At 53.8% G+C, this 16,484-nt stretch overlaps 2 protein-coding genes across 2 annotated transcripts in view; both read left to right on the forward strand.

The window, feature by feature from the left end:
- Positions 1-6,722: 6,722 nt before the first annotated feature.
- On the forward strand, positions 6,723-10,014 carry LOC132317902 (T-cell surface glycoprotein CD1b-3-like). Its single transcript, XM_059823409.1, has 6 exons — positions 6,723-6,789; positions 8,105-8,365; positions 8,947-9,228; positions 9,335-9,619; positions 9,739-9,835; positions 9,969-10,014. The coding sequence occupies exons 1-6, from the start codon at positions 6,723-6,725 to the stop codon at positions 10,012-10,014; spliced, it is 1,038 nt and encodes a 345-aa protein (XP_059679392.1).
- A 2,180-nt stretch (positions 10,015-12,194) lies between these two features.
- LOC132317903 (T-cell surface glycoprotein CD1b-3-like) overlaps positions 12,195-16,484 on the forward strand; it is a 118,225-nt gene continuing 113,935 nt past the window's right edge. Inside the window, exons 1-2 of the mRNA XM_059823410.1 lie at positions 12,195-12,267; positions 13,410-13,667. Coding sequence (XP_059679393.1) covers positions 12,195-12,267; positions 13,410-13,667 — 331 coding nt within the window. The remainder of the gene's footprint in view (positions 12,268-13,409; positions 13,668-16,484) is intronic.

Raw genomic sequence — 16,484 nt, forward strand, 5'->3', positions numbered from 1 at the left:
GCAAGAAATTCTGAACGGACAGTTTTTGACTTAGCAAGGTGATTTAAATGGACACTTGCAGGATTATGTTAATTTACTTTTCAGGTAACATGAAATGATAGGAAGCAAACCCTATAAATACCTTCTGTTTCCTGTTGGCCATAAGAGGTGGCTAAACATGTAGCAACAGAAAGATGGCCACATTGTAGAACTCTAGGGTATGGTCCATTATAAGTTTAGGAAGGATACAGAGAACTAAACATATGTTTCCCAGAAATCCACACCATGGTGCCAGGTATGACACAAGACATTCAGGAAGCCTGCCCTGCTCTAAAATGGCATCTGCAAACCATATCAGGTGTGCAAGTATGCCTTAAAAATACTTAACGTTCATATTTAGGCAAGGGAATCCCATCCTACCGCCTCTAAGAGAGGGGAGAATTCATCTAGGACATGCAGGCAGCCAGAATGTCTACATGTCAGCCATTCATCCTTGGTTCCCTTCAAAACAGGTGGAGAACCAGCCAAGGACCCGCCCTGCCAAATGCAGTCGTTTAAAACAGGGCAGTGGAATGGCACAGTGGAAAACCACACATAGGTGCCTGTTTCTTTGGGTACCTTTTACTACAGGTAGGTATTTACCTGGAAGGTGTCTAAAGTTAGATAAGGTGAATCCCAGCCTAAAATTTATGAAGAACTGTATTTCTGAGATACAGAGGAGGAAACAAGAGATGAACTGTTTATCCCAAAGGCTCATATTGTAGGCATCTTACTTCTCTCTGATTCAGTTCCGGCTAATCGGAGGAATGGTCATATACAGACGTCCCTGGGTAGACTTTCACCATGAATATGGCAAAGCGTATGCAGTCAGGAAAGGAAAACATACTTCACCTCTCCCCAGAATTTTTTTTTTGAAAAGCATGCACAACATCTGATGCTATTGCTGTTTACCCTTGCAGGCCATAGGAAAGTCATACAACCATAGATCCCCAGCAGAGTTTGTCACCCTGGGACTTCCCAGCTCTAGAGAAATACAACTGTCACTCTTCTTTCTCTTCTTAGTTCTTTATCTCATCATCATAATAGGCAACATTATCATCATCATAATAGGCAACATTATCATCATCATGGCTTTACGTCTGGAATGTCATCTCCGACACCCATGTATTTTTCCCTGTGGTTGTCCTTCCTGGTATAACGTATACCTCAGTCACAGTCCCCAAGTTGCTCTCCATGCTGCTAAGTGGGAATCAGAATATCTGTTTTGCAAGCTGTGTCTTGCAGTCTTATTTCTTCTTCATCCTTGGGATAGCTGAGTGTTTCCTACTTGCAGTGATGGCCTGTGACAAATACACAGCCATATGCTACAGCCTCAGGTTACTGTTACAAGTAGAAGAACAAGCACCCAGATCATCCTCCTTTGCTGGATTGGAGGCTGTCTGTCACCTTTGATGCCTGCCGGTTTACTGACCGGTTTACCTTTCTGTGGCTACAGTGTAGTTAACCGCTTCTGTGATACTGTACCACTGCTGCAATTGACATGTATGGGCACGTATGTGATGCAAAAGTTGATATTGATACTTTCTTCTCTGGTGATTTTGGGCACCTTCCTCCCTATTGCTATGTCTTACATCTATATTGTCATCATCGTCCTGGAAACCCCTTCTACTGAAGCCTTCTCCACTTGTGTTTCCCAACTCATGGTTCTCTCATTGTGCTGTGGGGCAGGGATTTTCATGTGTTCGAGTCCAACAGCAAGGACTTCCTTGAATATGAACAAAATTGTACCAGTGGTATATGGTGTGGCAACTCCCATGTTGAATCCAATGATCTGCAGCGTAAGAAATCAAGATGTGAAGAAGGCTTTGAAGAAAATGCTCATAAAAAGAAAGTTGGGAAGGAGGGTTTTTGTGTAGCCAATTAGAGAAGAAAACAAGAAACACTTCCTTAAATAAAGGGTAGCTACCTTCTGTTTCTTAATCATTGGATAGCAGGATTTTCTGGAACAACGCTTTAATCTCCAGACAACTAGACAAAATGGGATGAAAGGCCCAGGGGGAAAGAACCACCCTATTCTCCATGCTTGAGGACAAGTTGTTATCACTCACTGTGTTAGACTGAACTGAAGTCTTGCTCATTTTCAGATGCATTCCCTGGCTTATTTTTTTTTTTAACATTGCTCTCCTTTAACCACTTGAAGAGCCTCTGTCACCCTGCAACACAGAATGAATTGGTCCTGAGATTTCTCCCCTTAGGCTTATAGCATGTTTAAACTCCATGGTTAGGGTTCATCCTCTCTCATTTTAGGCATTCATGGAAAAGACACATAGGTGTTACTTCGCTTGTTTTAACAGATCTGTCTAGTGTGCTCAGAAATGCCCCTGGCTATCTGACATGTCTGCCTGAGGTTGAGAGGAATGACAGAGGAAAACTGAACTGCTTTGAAGCAGGAAAAAGATGCTGGATCACCTAAAATGACATCAGACACCTCTAGTCTAGGGTGACAGCTCCATTGCTAACAGATGAGACGTATGCGATCAGCCCTTCAGTGATTTCTGCACAAGCTTTTAGATGGGGTTTGACTCATTTGCCCATGCACTGGTGCCTTGTGCCACCAAAGGTGGCAGAAAGGACATGTGAAACCTGGCCTTCTGCAGTAATAAGTCAAGGCCATGCTCATTATCCTTGGGTATGTCAAATGTCACCAGATGTCTGCAATTAGGAAATGGTTTGTACCTTTACAGTTAGTATTTAGAAATAGTGACTTGAGGGGATGAATCTCTTCCCCAAGCTTTGAAACTTATGCTAGTATGAGATGACTTGTGTCCTTGAAATGAATGTTTCTTCCACTAAAGTGGCTCAGCTATTATCACCTACAATAAAGACAATGTTGTTTGGCTAGAAAATTCACACCTACCAAGGTTTCTTTAACTAGTATCAGGATTGATAAGTGCACTCATTTACATCTGTTATAGGGGGACAGCCTGTTGCTACAGTTTATACCAAGACTTAAGTTCAGCTATCTGAAAAGCTAAGAGAAACCTTAAATTGTTTTTACACCCATAGTATAATGTAATGTGGGAGATGATGGATGTATTTGAGAAAATGAAAGTACAGGGGAGGCAAAAAGTCTACGTTGCTCCTTGACAGTAGTTTCTCCCTTGAGGTGTCTTTCATTACTGTGAAATATCCAACTTTCTGTGTTTGTTCAGCAAACTTTAACCAAGAAATATGAGGGAAGCAATTAAGTGTTGTGTACTACCAAACCCATTCAAAGTTTAGTATGTGCTTCCTTCTTCTTCCCCCAGCTTTATATGCTGAGCGTGACATCCTATGGTCTGGAATATCCCTTTGGTCAGTTGGGGACAGCTGTCCTGGCTGTGTCCCCTCCCAGCTTCTTGTGCACCCCCAGCCTACTCGCTGGTGAGGTGGGGTTAGAGGCAGAAAAGGCCTTGATGCTGTGTAAGCGCTGCTCGGCAGTAACTAAAACATCCCTGTGTTATCCCTCTGTTTTCAGCACAAATCCAAAACACAGCCCCATACTAGCTGGTAGTGTTAGAGTTAATCAAAATTAACTCTGTCCCAGCCAAAACCAGCACATACTAAGAGAAACAGGGCAAGTTGTATCATTATGTGAAATCACCCATGGTAAGTTGTCCCCCACTCTGAGGCACTTCATTTTGGTGTCTAGATGGCTTTAGGTCTCTATATGAACAGAAGACAGGCATCATTAAAAAGCAAAACCAGGGAGGGGTGGAAATGAAGAGGTTCATCTTCTGTGCCAATAGGCACGTTCACATTTTGCGTGGGTCTGGCCACCTAGGCTCCATCAACACTTAGTGGAGAGAGGCAGGCAGTTCTCAGGTACGATTCATCCCATTCTTGGGAAGAATAATTTTGAAAGTGAAAGGCTTCTCAGCCTAAAATATATCAGTGGATCAAAGCCAATTTGACTAGTTGGACAGTTTACCTAATGGGATATAAAACCAGTTTGTAGTTTGGATCACTTAAACCACTGGGAAAAATGTCTCATTTCACAACAAGGACAAAATAACTTAGCATCACTGAGGACAAAGAATCAGGTCTCCAGCTGATGTGAAACTGGCGTAGCTCCAGCAAAGACCAGGTGGCCAAGATTTACAAATACATCATTCTTCCTGTACAAATGCTCCCTGGGCGGCCCTAGGGTAAACCCACTGTATTCCATTGACAGCTATGGTGTCAAGAACTGGCTGCTCTACAAGGGAAGGTGAGCTAGGAACTGAGGGTTACGGCACGGGACAAAGGTTGCTACATCACCAACAAGGAGCCAGGAAGTCAAATCAGCAAACTCAGAGTAAGAATCAGGTCTGGAGCTTGTAACCAGCATCAGCCAGGAGTCCAGTGATCACCTAGCAAATCTGAGGTGGCAATTCAGATCCAGTCAAGCCAATGGGACAGGACTGGTGTCAGGAATGAGGAGGTACAACCTTGCCACAAACAGAGCTGCGACATAGCTCCTGTGTAGCACAGATGGGAGCCAAGGACAAGATTCTCAGTTAAAAGCAGTTCCCAAATGGAGGCAGGGTTATGACCAGGTTTCTTATATGTTTCTTAATGACAGCTGTGCCTTAATGACAGAAGTGTCCTGTGCTGATGATGGCTGGTTCCAGTCAGCTCACCTCCTTTGAATAAGAGGAGTTTGTGGCACTTCTGTGACAACGTATTTAGTAAAGAGAAGTAAACACCCAGAAAAAGGAACAGCAAGGGCAAAGCAATAGGAGGTGCTCCATGGAAGAGTAGGTACACCCCAAAGGCACTGTGCCCTATAAATAAGACCATGACAGAAGGTACTTCCCTAAAGGGACTGTGGCCATAGAGGACCCATTCTGAAGCAAAGGAAATAAGCAAGAAGGAAGAAGGAGCAGAATAAAAATTTAGGGATTAAGGAGTGGCCAAAAGAAATGGCTGTGCACTGAGCGCAACCTCCCATGTCGTTGCCACTGCATCAAAGGAAATAACTGTAACCTGTGATGATAATGAGGGAAGTGGAGACTGCAAAGTGGGAGGACAGGTGTCAGTGACATCACATGCACCTGCACAAGGCAGGTGCCTGCTCCTGCCCTATCAGCTACTCAGCCACCAGTGACCTCCCAGGCACCTGCACAAGCCAGAAGCCTGCTAATGGCCGGTCAGCTGCTCAGCAAGAAGTGACCAACAGGTCACCTTAGGGGGGACCGTGAGGACAAATGGTCGCGTCATAGGACTGCGTGGACAAACATCCCCCTCCCCCTTCCCTCACTGGCCAGCCCATGGCTGCGCTTCGCCATCCCACCAGCCAAACAGTCTCCTCTGACCCCAGCACTGGTGGCCCTGCCGGGAGGGATGTCGACATTGTGGTGGCATGGCCGGGCATCCCCTGGGTGACGCCGAGGTGAGCTGTTGGGGAAGTGGGACCGTTGGTGCCATTTCTGGGCGCACCAGGCCACCGCAGTGTCCCTACTTCTCTGTGGGACAGCTCCGCGGAAGGGAAGGGGTTTGGTGCCCTTGTCTCCCCATATCTGACTCAGTGTCATGGGGTGCTTGGACTCAGCCTGCAGCAGCCCCATATGGGCCTTTCCCATGTCCCCACCACAGCTGGGGACAGCCAAAATGAAGACATGGAGCAGGGACACCTGGTCCCAGTTGTGCATAGAGGGGTCACATGGTGCCGTGCAACCTTGCAGAGGGGACACCTTGGCCCCGGTTGTGTTTGGGGGTTACCAGGGTGCCCCACATCAAACTTCCCCTTGGCTGTGGTTTTGGTTCTGCCTTCGCCCCCAACGCAGGCACCCCCAGGAAAGGGGAAGAGAAACTGCAGGGTAGGGGGAGGCACCAGGGGACAGCCGGGGAGGAGGAGCAGTGGGTAGGGGACATTGTGGGGGTGAGGCCAGCTCTGGTCACCCCATTGTCCCTCCAGCACTGGACACTGGTGACAATGGGGACAGACCAGGGGGATGGCCCCACCATTCCTGTTCCCACTGCCAGGGGGCACTTGAGGAGGGGGTCAAGGCTCCCCACCAAAGACGGTGGGAAGGAAAGGGGTGTGCCAGGCTGCAGCCCAGCCCCAGGCCCTCTCCTGGAGGCGTTTACGGGAGAGTTGGAGCTCCCCAGCACTGTTCACACAGCCATGGGCTGGGTGGGAACTGATTGTCACCTCCTCCCTGCGGAGCCCCATCCCCAGGGTTAGGCAAACGGTGCAGGAGGAGCCTGAGCTGGAGGTGCCAGGGAGGGGCCCAGAGCAGCCCTCCTCCCTGTGCGGGGCTGAGAGGACAGCGGCTGTCTTTCTTCAGTCAGGGCTAAAACCCAAAAGCCGTCGTCACCTCCATCAGAGCTGATGCATCCCACAAGAATGGGGATGGGGTTGAAGTGCCATTGGTGGGGAGGGGGAGTCAGGGGGACCCAGCTCAGGGCCTTGAGCACCCGTTTTCTCCTAGTGCCATTTCCTGGGCCTCCCTTTCCCTGCCTTCTCCTCCTGGCTGGGCTCTCCCCAGCCCCAGCCTGTTGCGGCACTTCATGCTCAAGACCTTATTTTGGCTTTCCTCCCTCCCACATGTCCCCAGCCCCCAGCTCGGGACCTCTGGGGCCCTCCCCGACACATCCGCACTGGTCCCATTTGCGGAGAGCCAATGCCGTGACTGCTGCGCCGGGTTGAAGCGTGGGACCCCACGGGTGCTTCCTCCTCCCGCAGTCACTGCTGCTGCTTTGGCCTTGCCGCATGCACCATGCAGCCCCCTCACCTCCTCTTCTTTCTCCCCCTCCTCCTCCCTGCGATGTGGGCAGACCCAGAGGGTAAGTGGGAGCCCTGGCTCACCCCAACCACTTTCACCCCCCGGTCAGAAGACCCCACAGGTTTCTCAGGAAAGGCACGGCTGTGCCACTGTCCCCTGCATGCAGGGGGATGATCCCCAGCACCAAAGGGGATCATCCACACCACACAGCACCCAAAGGTGCCCTGTCCCTGCCCACTTGCTCTGTTCCTGCCTCCATCTCGGGGCTTCATGCCCCACCGGCTCCAGTACAAGGGCTCGGGTACCCAAGCAGAAGTGGGGCCAGGGGTCCCCAGCCAGCCCTGGGGTGTTGGGGTTCCCCCAAAGATGCCTTCCTCCTGCAGGGAGCCCGTGGGTGCCGGCGGGGGGTCTCAGCTCCACGTGGTGCTGTGGGCCCCTTCCAGCAGCCCCTTGTTTGTTGGGGAGCTGCACCTGTGAGAGGGTGTTTCAGGCCCTGCTGTTGCACAGAGCGTTTCACCACAGCCCCGTGAGACCTCACGTTTCCGGGCGGGGGGGTGCAGGAGCAGACATTGGTACATGGGATTGATGTCTGGGCTGGGCTACTCTCCTGCCCCTGTCAGGGTTTGGTCTCCTTGAGTTCCCGATGCCTGGGAGCCCCCAAACCTGGACAAAATGCCCTTTCCCCTTCTCCATCCTCCACATCCTCTGCGTGCTGTGCAGGTCTCTGGCAGATTCAAGTCCTGGCACGGGTGCTTCTTCTGGGGAAAGCATCACCGCAAACAAGTGCTGAGGTGCCCCCCCCACCATCCGCTCTGCGCAGCCAGATGGCAGGTGCTGGGCAGGAGGGAGGTGGGGACGGGATGAGGTGCCTGAAATCCTGTATGGGAGAGAAATACCTTGTTGAAAGTAAAATAGTGAAGGAAAAAGAGCAGCAGGGGCAAAGGAAGTTCAGACAGGAAAGCAACCCTAAGCGGGCGAGGACGTGGGAGTCCAGTGAAGACATGGCTGGGGGGGTTGCCCAGGAAGGGCCGGGTGCAGGCTGCTGAGGGTCCCCGTGGTGTGGGGTGAAGAGCATAGAATCATAGAAGGGGTTGGGTTGGAAGGGACCTTTAAAGGTCACCCAGTCCAACTCCCCTGCAATGAGCAGGGACATCTCCAACTAGATCAGGTTACTCAGAGCCCTGTCCAACCTGACCTCGAATGTTTGCAGGGATGGGGCATCTACCACCTCTCTGGGCAACCTGTGCCAGTGTTTCACCACCCTAAGCTTCAAAAATGCCTTCCTTCTATCTACTCTGGACCCCCTGTTTCCCCTCCAGCCCCACCCCCAATCTTCTCTTTCCTGCAGCCTTTCTCATCCCCATCTTCTTTCCCAGCAGAGACGCAGGTTTTCCAGCTGCTCCAGACCAGCCTCTTCGCCAACGTCAGCTCTGCTGAGGTGTCCGGGGTGGCTCTCCTGGGGGACATGCCCATCTTTGCACTGGATCCTGCCAATTGGAACATCCGCTTCCACTGGCCCTGGGCCCACCAGGCCACAGCTGAGGGTGATGCAGAGAAGATCAAGTCCCACTCCAAACTCTTTCTGCGCAATATGGTCCGATACGTGCACGAAATGATCCAGCAGGTGCAACTGGACTGTGAGTACAGGGACAACCCCAGCCAGAGCCCCAGCCCCTTTCCCTGGGTTCCAGCTGTGCCCTCCTCCCCATCAGGGTGGCATTTGTGGGGTCTCATAGGGTGCAACAGCTCCTGAAAGGGTAATGGGAAATGCTGCGGCTGACGGGGCACATGGCTAGCAGGGCGGGAGGGCAGCGAACCAAAAGCACCCCTCAGGACTCCTGCCATCTGGCACAGGGGAACCCTTCTGCACACTGGGGAGCTGCCACCAAATTTACCAGAGCTGCAGGACCCACACAGCAGAGATCAGGGAAAGAGAAAGTTGGGGGCAAATATTTTGGGGGACAACATTCTGTTTGAGCAACCACCTCACGCTAACTGGCCCTGTATCCACTCAGGCCTTCCAAGGGCACTGAAGGCTTGCAGGGTGTCCCAAGGCTCCCTGAAGCACAGCCCCATGCCCTGCTGCCCATTGCACCCTGCTGTCCATCGTACCCCGCTGTCCATCGCACCCCTGCACGTGCCTGCAGCCACATCCTGCCTTGTGCCACCCATGCCCCACACACTCACGGGACCTCTCCACCGGCTCTGCCGTTGGCAGACCCATTGGTGATCCAGATCCGTGTGGGCTGTGTGCTGCACCCCAATAGGACAAGCTGGGGCTTCATGGATGTCGGGGAGGGTGGCAGAGACCTCACAGCTTTCGAGGTGGAGAGGCAGCACTGGGAGCCCCGGCAGTCATCCCGGCTAGCAGAGCTGGTCAGCAAGTCCCTCAACAGCAAGAAGGCCGTCACAGGGCTCCTGGAGCACCTCCTCTCCATCTCATGCCAGAGCTACATCCTCACCCTGTGCAAGTACGGGAGGGCTGATCTGGAGAGACAAGGTAAGACCACCCCAACCCTGGCACGGCCACCCCAAAGCCCCGCACACACTGGGGCCAAACAGTGCCCCACCAGGGCTACCCCCACCCCTTTGCTCCTGCCCCCCAGAGCCACCCGTGGCCACGGTCTTCGCCTGCACACCCAGACCAGACCAGCTCCTGCTGGTTTGCTGTGTCACCGGCTTCTACCCACGGCCCATCAGTGTGGCCTGGCTGCGGGATGGCCAGGAGGTGCCGCCAGGCCCAGTGCTCAACACCAGCACCATCCTGCCCAACGCCGACTTCACCTACCAGCTCCGCAGCATCCTGGCCCTGGCCCCCCATGACGGGCACAGCTATGCCTGCCGCGTGCGCCATCGCAGCCTGGGCACCCGCAGCCTCCTCATCCCATGGGGTAGGTGCCACCCCTGAGGATGGGGTGCAGGGTGCAGGTAGCAGCCACTGACCCTGTGAGGGGTAGCTCCTGCCTGGTGTTGCTACACTCATGTGGCCGCCCTCTTCTCCCAGTCCCAGAGAACCGCAGCGCAGCTCCAACCATTGGCATCACCATCGCAGTGCTGCTCCTTGTGGCCGCAGCCTCTGCCGGGGGGTTTTGGTGGTGGAAGCACAGGTGAGGTCTCCCTCCCACTGTCTGCTCTCAGGTTTACGGGCAGATGGGTCGGGCCAGGGGTTGCAGCAGCAGTAGCTCCGCAAGGATGAACTCCCCGGCCCCAAGCGTGGCTCATGGTGGTCCCCCCTTGCAGGAAAAGTGATGAGGCCACGTGGGAGACCCAGGAAATCATCATTTGAGGCCTGGCTGCCCACCCAGCAACAAGATCCCTTGCTGTCAGCTCTCCCTGCTCATCTCATCTCCCATCCCCAACCCACCAGCACTGACAGGGGTTTGCTCTGGAAAACCACCGCATTAAACAGCTACAAACCTCCCCAGCCTCATGTGGCTCCTGTGGCTCTGACTCTCCTTGCCCCGCACGAGGTCCCCCCAGGAAACCCCCCAGCGCCCTGCAGAGAGCCCACACTGTGGCCAGGAAGACTCTCCTTTTTCCTGGACACTCCCTTCTGGCATGTCAGGAAAAGAAATTCCTCCAACCAACCTCTCCCACATCTCGGCATCTCTGTGGCCAGTGTCTGTCCCTGGCAGAAGAGCAGTGACAACCTGGGGCCAGATCAGCGTGTGGCTGCCGAGTGGGATGGGGGATGGAGCAGGCCACAAACCAGGGAGAGATGAAGGGATTTGAGCTGTTTCACTGGGGAGAGAAGGGGAAGGGAGGACCCAAGTGACATCTCCAGTCCCCTGACACAGGGAGGCATTTTGAGTAGGCACGAAGCTGCTCCAGCTCCAGTGCTGATCTTACCCTCTGTCCGGGATGGTTTTGGGTCAGGATCTCCTCCACTCCCAACTCCTGTCCCCATGCCTGATTCCTGCCCCTGCAAAAGCTGGAGGGATGGGGAACAGTCACCCTCCCAATATGCCTGACAGCTATGAAAGAGCCACGCTGAGGCTCTGGGGGACTCTGTCTTTGAGCAACATGCCCCCGAGAAGGATGGTGTGGTGGGTTGACTTTGGCTGGCCACCAGGTGCCCACCAAGCTGCTCTATCACTCCCCCTCCTCAGCTGGACAAGGGGGAGAAAATACGACAAAAGGCTCGTTGGTCAAGATAAGGACAGGGAGATCACTCAGCAATTACCATCATGGGCAAAACAGACTCAGCTCGGGGAAATTAATTTAATTTATTGCCAATCAGAATCAGAGTAGGATAATGAGAAAGAAGACCAAATCTAAAAACACCTTTCCCTTACCCTTCCCTTCTTCCTGAGCTCAACTTCTCTACCTCCTCCTCCCAAGCGGCACAGCGGGATGGGGAATGGGGATTGCCGTCAGTTTATTGTCCCATTCATAGGAGACAATCCTTCCCGAACTTCTCCAGCATGGGTCCTTCCCCTGGGCTGCAGTTCTTCACAAACTGCTCCAGCGTGGGTACTTCCCATGGGGTGCAGTCCTTCAGGAATGGACTGCTCCAGCACGGGTCCCCCACAGGGTCACAAGTCCTGCCAAAAGACCTGCTCCAGCGTGGGCTCCTCTCCATGGAGTCACAGGTCCTGCTAGGAGCCTGCTCCAGCACAGGCTCTCCACAGGGTCACAGCCTCCTTCACGCACATCCACCTGCTCTGACATGGGGTCCTCCATACGGGCTGCAGGTAGGTATCTGCTCCACCACGGTCCTTCACCACAGGTTGCATGCGCACCATCTCTGCTCCAATCCCTGGAGCATCTCCTCTTCCTCCTCCTTCACTGACTTTGGTGTCTCCATAGTTGTTTCTCTGACATATTCTCACTCCTCTCTCCCAGCTGCTGTTGTGCAGCTGTTTTTACCCCTTCTTAAATATGTTATCACAGAGGCACTACCAACATCGCTGATTGGCTCAGCCTTGGCCAGTGGTGCGTCTGTCTTGGAGCTGGCTGGAACTGGCTCTAGTGGATGTGGGGGCAGCTTCTGGCATCTTCTCACAGAAGCCACCCCTGCAGGCCTCCTGCTACCAAAACCTTGCCACGTAAATCCAATACTCTGCCAGGGGTCTACAGAGTAAACCCCTGGGGGTGACCACAGGAGGAGGTGAAGGCCACCATGAGCTGGGCTCAGCCTACATCTCCTTGGGTGTCAGGGTGCTGTTGCAGCCAAGAGGGATGACTTCACATGCACCCAAATTCCCCTGGCACTCGCAGCCACCATCCAGAGCGCCCCAGCCCAGCCCTCCACCAGCCACACCACCTCCCCCTGGGGAACACACCCAGCCAGGCCCTCCCCAAAACCTCAGCACCAGCCTCATTGGCTACCGGGGCCGCCCCGTGAGACTGGCACCACCAGAGCTACCCAGGCAAAACAGCTCTGGGGAAAAGTGTGCAGTCATGGCTCCCGTGGCCCCTTCCTCCTCCTGCTACACTTGCTCCTGCACACTTGCCGCTGGCACCATGCAGCCCCCTCGCCTCCTCCTCCTCCTCTTCCTTCTCCTTCTCCTCCCTGGGACGTGGGCAGATCCAGAGGGTAAGTGGGAGCCCTGGCTCACCCCCACCTGCTCCCATCCCTGCACTGCGGGACCCCACAGAGGTGGCGGGGGCGGGCACAGAGAAGCCACTGTCCCCATCCCCACCCCACAGCACCCAAAGGTGCCCCATCCCTGCCCACCTGCTCAGGGTTCCCTGCCCCACACCATCCTGCCCAGCCCAGCACCACTGGCGCTGGGGCTCAGGCGCCTGAGCAGCCAAGGGGCAAGGGGTCCCTCAGCCAGGCCTGGGGTGCTGGGGTGCCTCCAAAGACGCCTTCATCCTGCAGGGAGCCTGTGGGCAGCAGGAGTTCTCAGCCCCTCGCAGCACAACAGCCCTGCACCGGGCTCCAACCCCTTGAGCAGGTCCTGGGCACCGCCCTCAGCCTGCGGGATCATTTCTCTTGCAACCGAAGGGTCCCTGGATCCTCTGTGTTCTCCCCCTGTGAAATAACACTCCGAAGGCTCCTCCTGCAGCTACAGCGAGCATTCACCTGCATCCCCAGCCTGTGTTTCCCATTCTGGGGCAGGCGCTCACTGCGCCCTGGCCAGGGGGGCACCCACGACTCCAGAACAGGCTTCACTCTGCCCTGCTTACTACCAAAGCCTCATTCAGCGCTGCAGCATTGAACTCAGCCTCCTGCCTCCTGTTAGGTTTTGGTCTCGAGCACCCCCCGAGAGCCCCTAAACTGGGGTGAAATGCCCCTCCCTCCCAGCCCCCCCAGCCCCTGCACTGTGTGCGGGTCTCCAGTGGATCCGGGCCTGGCACGGGTGCTCCTTGCCGGGGGAAGCCGGGGGAAGCATTACCCCAAACCAGGACTGAGGTCCCTCTTGCCGTCCCTTCCACGCGCCTAAGTGACAGCTCCCAGAAGGCCACATTGTGGCAGTGGAGGGCTAAGAAAAGGAAATTAGAGAAGCAGGGAGAGGCTCAGAGAGGCCGGGGCAGGAAACCACAAACTGAGTGAAACCAGGCGATTTCCCCCATCCTGCCCATCTGCCCCATCTTCCCCTGCCTGTCCCCAGGGACACTGCAAGCCACCCTTCCTCCCGGGGCCACCCACCAGCACTGGAGCCAGCTGGCCCCTGCTGCCTCCTTCATCCTCATGCACCCCAATGCTGCTTCCTCTCCCCCCTCTCCCCACAGGCTCTTGTAAACTCTACCTTTTCCAAACCTTCACCTTCCACAACACCAACTTTGTGGACATTTCGGCCTGGGCCACCCTGGAGGACATCGTCTTTGCTGCCCTGCAGAAATACACCTGGAAGATCCTCTACTTCCACCCATGGGTCTACCCGGCCCTGCCTGCAGCGGAGTGGGAGAACCTGGAAAACCTGTTCAGGGTCTACGTGCACAACTTCATCCTGTCCCTATCTGCTGATGCCAGGCAGTACCAGACACCCTGTGAGTACCAGGTGCTCAGCACCTCCTCGCCCAAGGCAGGGAGCTGCGAGAAAGAGCTCAGAGCCACCACCAAGAGCTTTCCCAAACCAGGGCTGGCAGGAGGGCAGGGAATAGGCCTCATCCTGCACCAGCAAGACCCCCAAGCCACCCTGTCCTGTGCAGCGGTCACATGGGGCCATCCCGGTCCCTAGCACAAAACTTGGCCATGCTTAGCTCTACTTACAGCCTGACACCGGCCCCCCCTATTGCCCTCCAGGCACCCCAAATCCCACCAGAGAAGTCATCTGAGAAAGTGGAGTAGAAGGTCAAAGGGGCCTCTCTGCTCACGTCGGTGGGACAGGAAACACAGAGCAAGTGCCTGGCCCCACACACTGGTGTAGCACCAGTTAACCAAGGGCAGGGCACTGGGCAGACTGCCACCGTCCTCCTACTCACCCGCACCCCATGTCCCGTCACTCCCCTAAAACAGTGCTTCCCGCTTTGCCGGGACCCTGCTGTGGGCAGGGGCAGCTTGAGGACAACGAGCTACAGGGCTCAGGACAGGTTTCTCACCTGCAGACTTGCCACCTGGTGTAAAGCAGAGCAGTAACATGGGGGAATAGAATAGAATAGAATAGAATAGAATAGAATAGAATAGAATAGAATAGAATAGAATAGAATAGAATAGTTGGAAGGGACCTACATCTAATCCAACTTCCTGACCACTTCACAGTTGACCAGAAGTTAGAGCAAATTATTAAGGGCATTGCCCAAATGCCTCTTAAACACTGACAGGTTTGGGGCATTGACCACCTCTGTAAAGAAAAGTTTCCTAATGTCAAGTCTGAACCTACCCTGATGCAGTTTTGAACCATTCCCACATGTCCTGTCACTGGATCCCAGGAAGTGAGCTCAGCACCTCCCTCTCCACGTCCCCTCCTCAGGAGGCTGCAGAGAGCAATGAGGTCACCCCTCAACCTCCTTTTCTCCAAACTAGACAAGCCCAGACTCCTCAGGCACTCCTCATAGGACATTCCTTCCAGCCCCTTCACCAGCTTTGTTGCCCTGCTCTGGACGCATTCAAGGACCTTCACACCCTTCTTAAATGGTGGGCCCCAGCACTGCACACAGTACTCGAGGTGAGGCTGCACCAACGGCAAATACAGCAGGATAATCCCCTCTTGCCCGGCTGGTGATGCTGTGTTTGATGCACCCCAGGATGCGGTTTGCCCTCTTGGCTGCAAGGGCGCACTGCTGGCTCCTATTGAGCCTGCTGCCGACCAGCACCCCCAGATCCCTTTCTGCAGGGCTGCTCTCCAGCCACTCCACAGGGATCTTCCCCCGTTCTTGCTACCAGGAAATCAAAATAAATTCAACAAAAAACACTGTAGAACGTGAGATTCCCAACATTAGGACTAACTGAATAATACTGGATTACGTGACTCAATATTACTCCTAAGGCAACTGAAAGAGCTAAGAGAGGACAACCCTAGGGAGAATTGCAAACCTTTCACCTGTATCCAAAACAACTTTTACCAGAAGCAAGAATATTTAACCAGTCTCTTGGGGCACTTTCCCCAGCTGAACTGGCTACAGCTTTTTCCTGTCCTCTTTGAAGGAAGTAATTTTTCATGAACTTGCAGTTTGCCAAAAATGCACTAAGTGGAATGTGAACAAGAAGTTCACATGTAAACGCCTGGTCTCCCAGCAGGTCGGGTTTTTCTGTCTGTACTGGTAAGGTAAAAAGTGTCTAGTGCTTAATTTTTTCTCCATGAATGACACGGACTAGTGAGTAGGTGCATCCCCAAATGCTCAGGCTTTTTTTCTAACTAATGGATTTTGAGAAGTATTGCCTCCTGAAGATGCCTCCTGAAGGAACACAGTTCCTGATGAGGAGTAGTTACTTTTAATCACACTGTGCCATTTTCTTTCTAAAGAGAAGGATCATGAGACTGGGGAGAAGGAGGCATTTCAAGAAGGAAGCAGTCACACAGTGCCAGCCTCTGATGAAGAAACAATTTAAGCAACAGGCGTGCCAGGTAATTGCTGTCCTTCAGTCATCCAGTGTCATAAATCAAAATCACTCTGTGTCTGCGGGTTCTTCCCCCAGTGCCTGCTACTGCACATCGTGTCAGCAGCACAACCCAAAACTATTAGTACAGAGCAAGTGTTCTAGAAGAAGCCAGGAACAGCTCTCTGAGGATGATTGCCATCTGTGGGGTGTGGAGGTTATCACCATCAGTGTGCCAGAGAAACACTTATAAACACCTGTGGATGCACTGAGATATTGCTCACCTCCCATTGTCCAGTTCCCAGGACTTTGGGAACCTTGCCTTTTGGGGAACGAGCCCGTCTGAACCAGATTCAGGAGATGATGGGAAATGTGACTCTTGATCGAATGTATGTCCCTCAGCACCTGCATCCCAGAGCTTGTTGTGACTCCCTAGAGGCCCTAGGCACAACGGGGTGGATCCCTCCTGTCAGCTGAGGCCCGCAGGGATGCGCTGACTCACAGATCCGGCACAGGCTTAGAGGGAACCTGCGCCGTTCTGCATCCTCTGTGCCTGAGCCTTGCTGAGGCTTTACCTTTCTCTGATGCTTGGCGGTGCTCTCCAGCCCCGGGGAAGCCCACCATGCTGGCATATATGAATTTTTTCAAAAGAATCCAGGTACTGAGCACTCTTGTAGGGTCCATAAGTGGGAGACAAATCCTGAAGACTGGGGGCATGCAAGTGGTGCCCATGCTGGAGAAAAGGCAAAGGGGGAGGGCAAGGGTCAAATGCCTCCTGAGAGGGCCTGACTCTGTCCCCCCCGGGTATGGGTGCTGAGCTGGGGAGG

The sequence above is a fragment of the Gavia stellata genome, chromosome 12 (assembly GCF_030936135.1).
Source record: "Gavia stellata isolate bGavSte3 chromosome 12, bGavSte3.hap2, whole genome shotgun sequence".
NCBI lineage: Eukaryota > Metazoa > Chordata > Aves > Gaviiformes > Gaviidae > Gavia > Gavia stellata.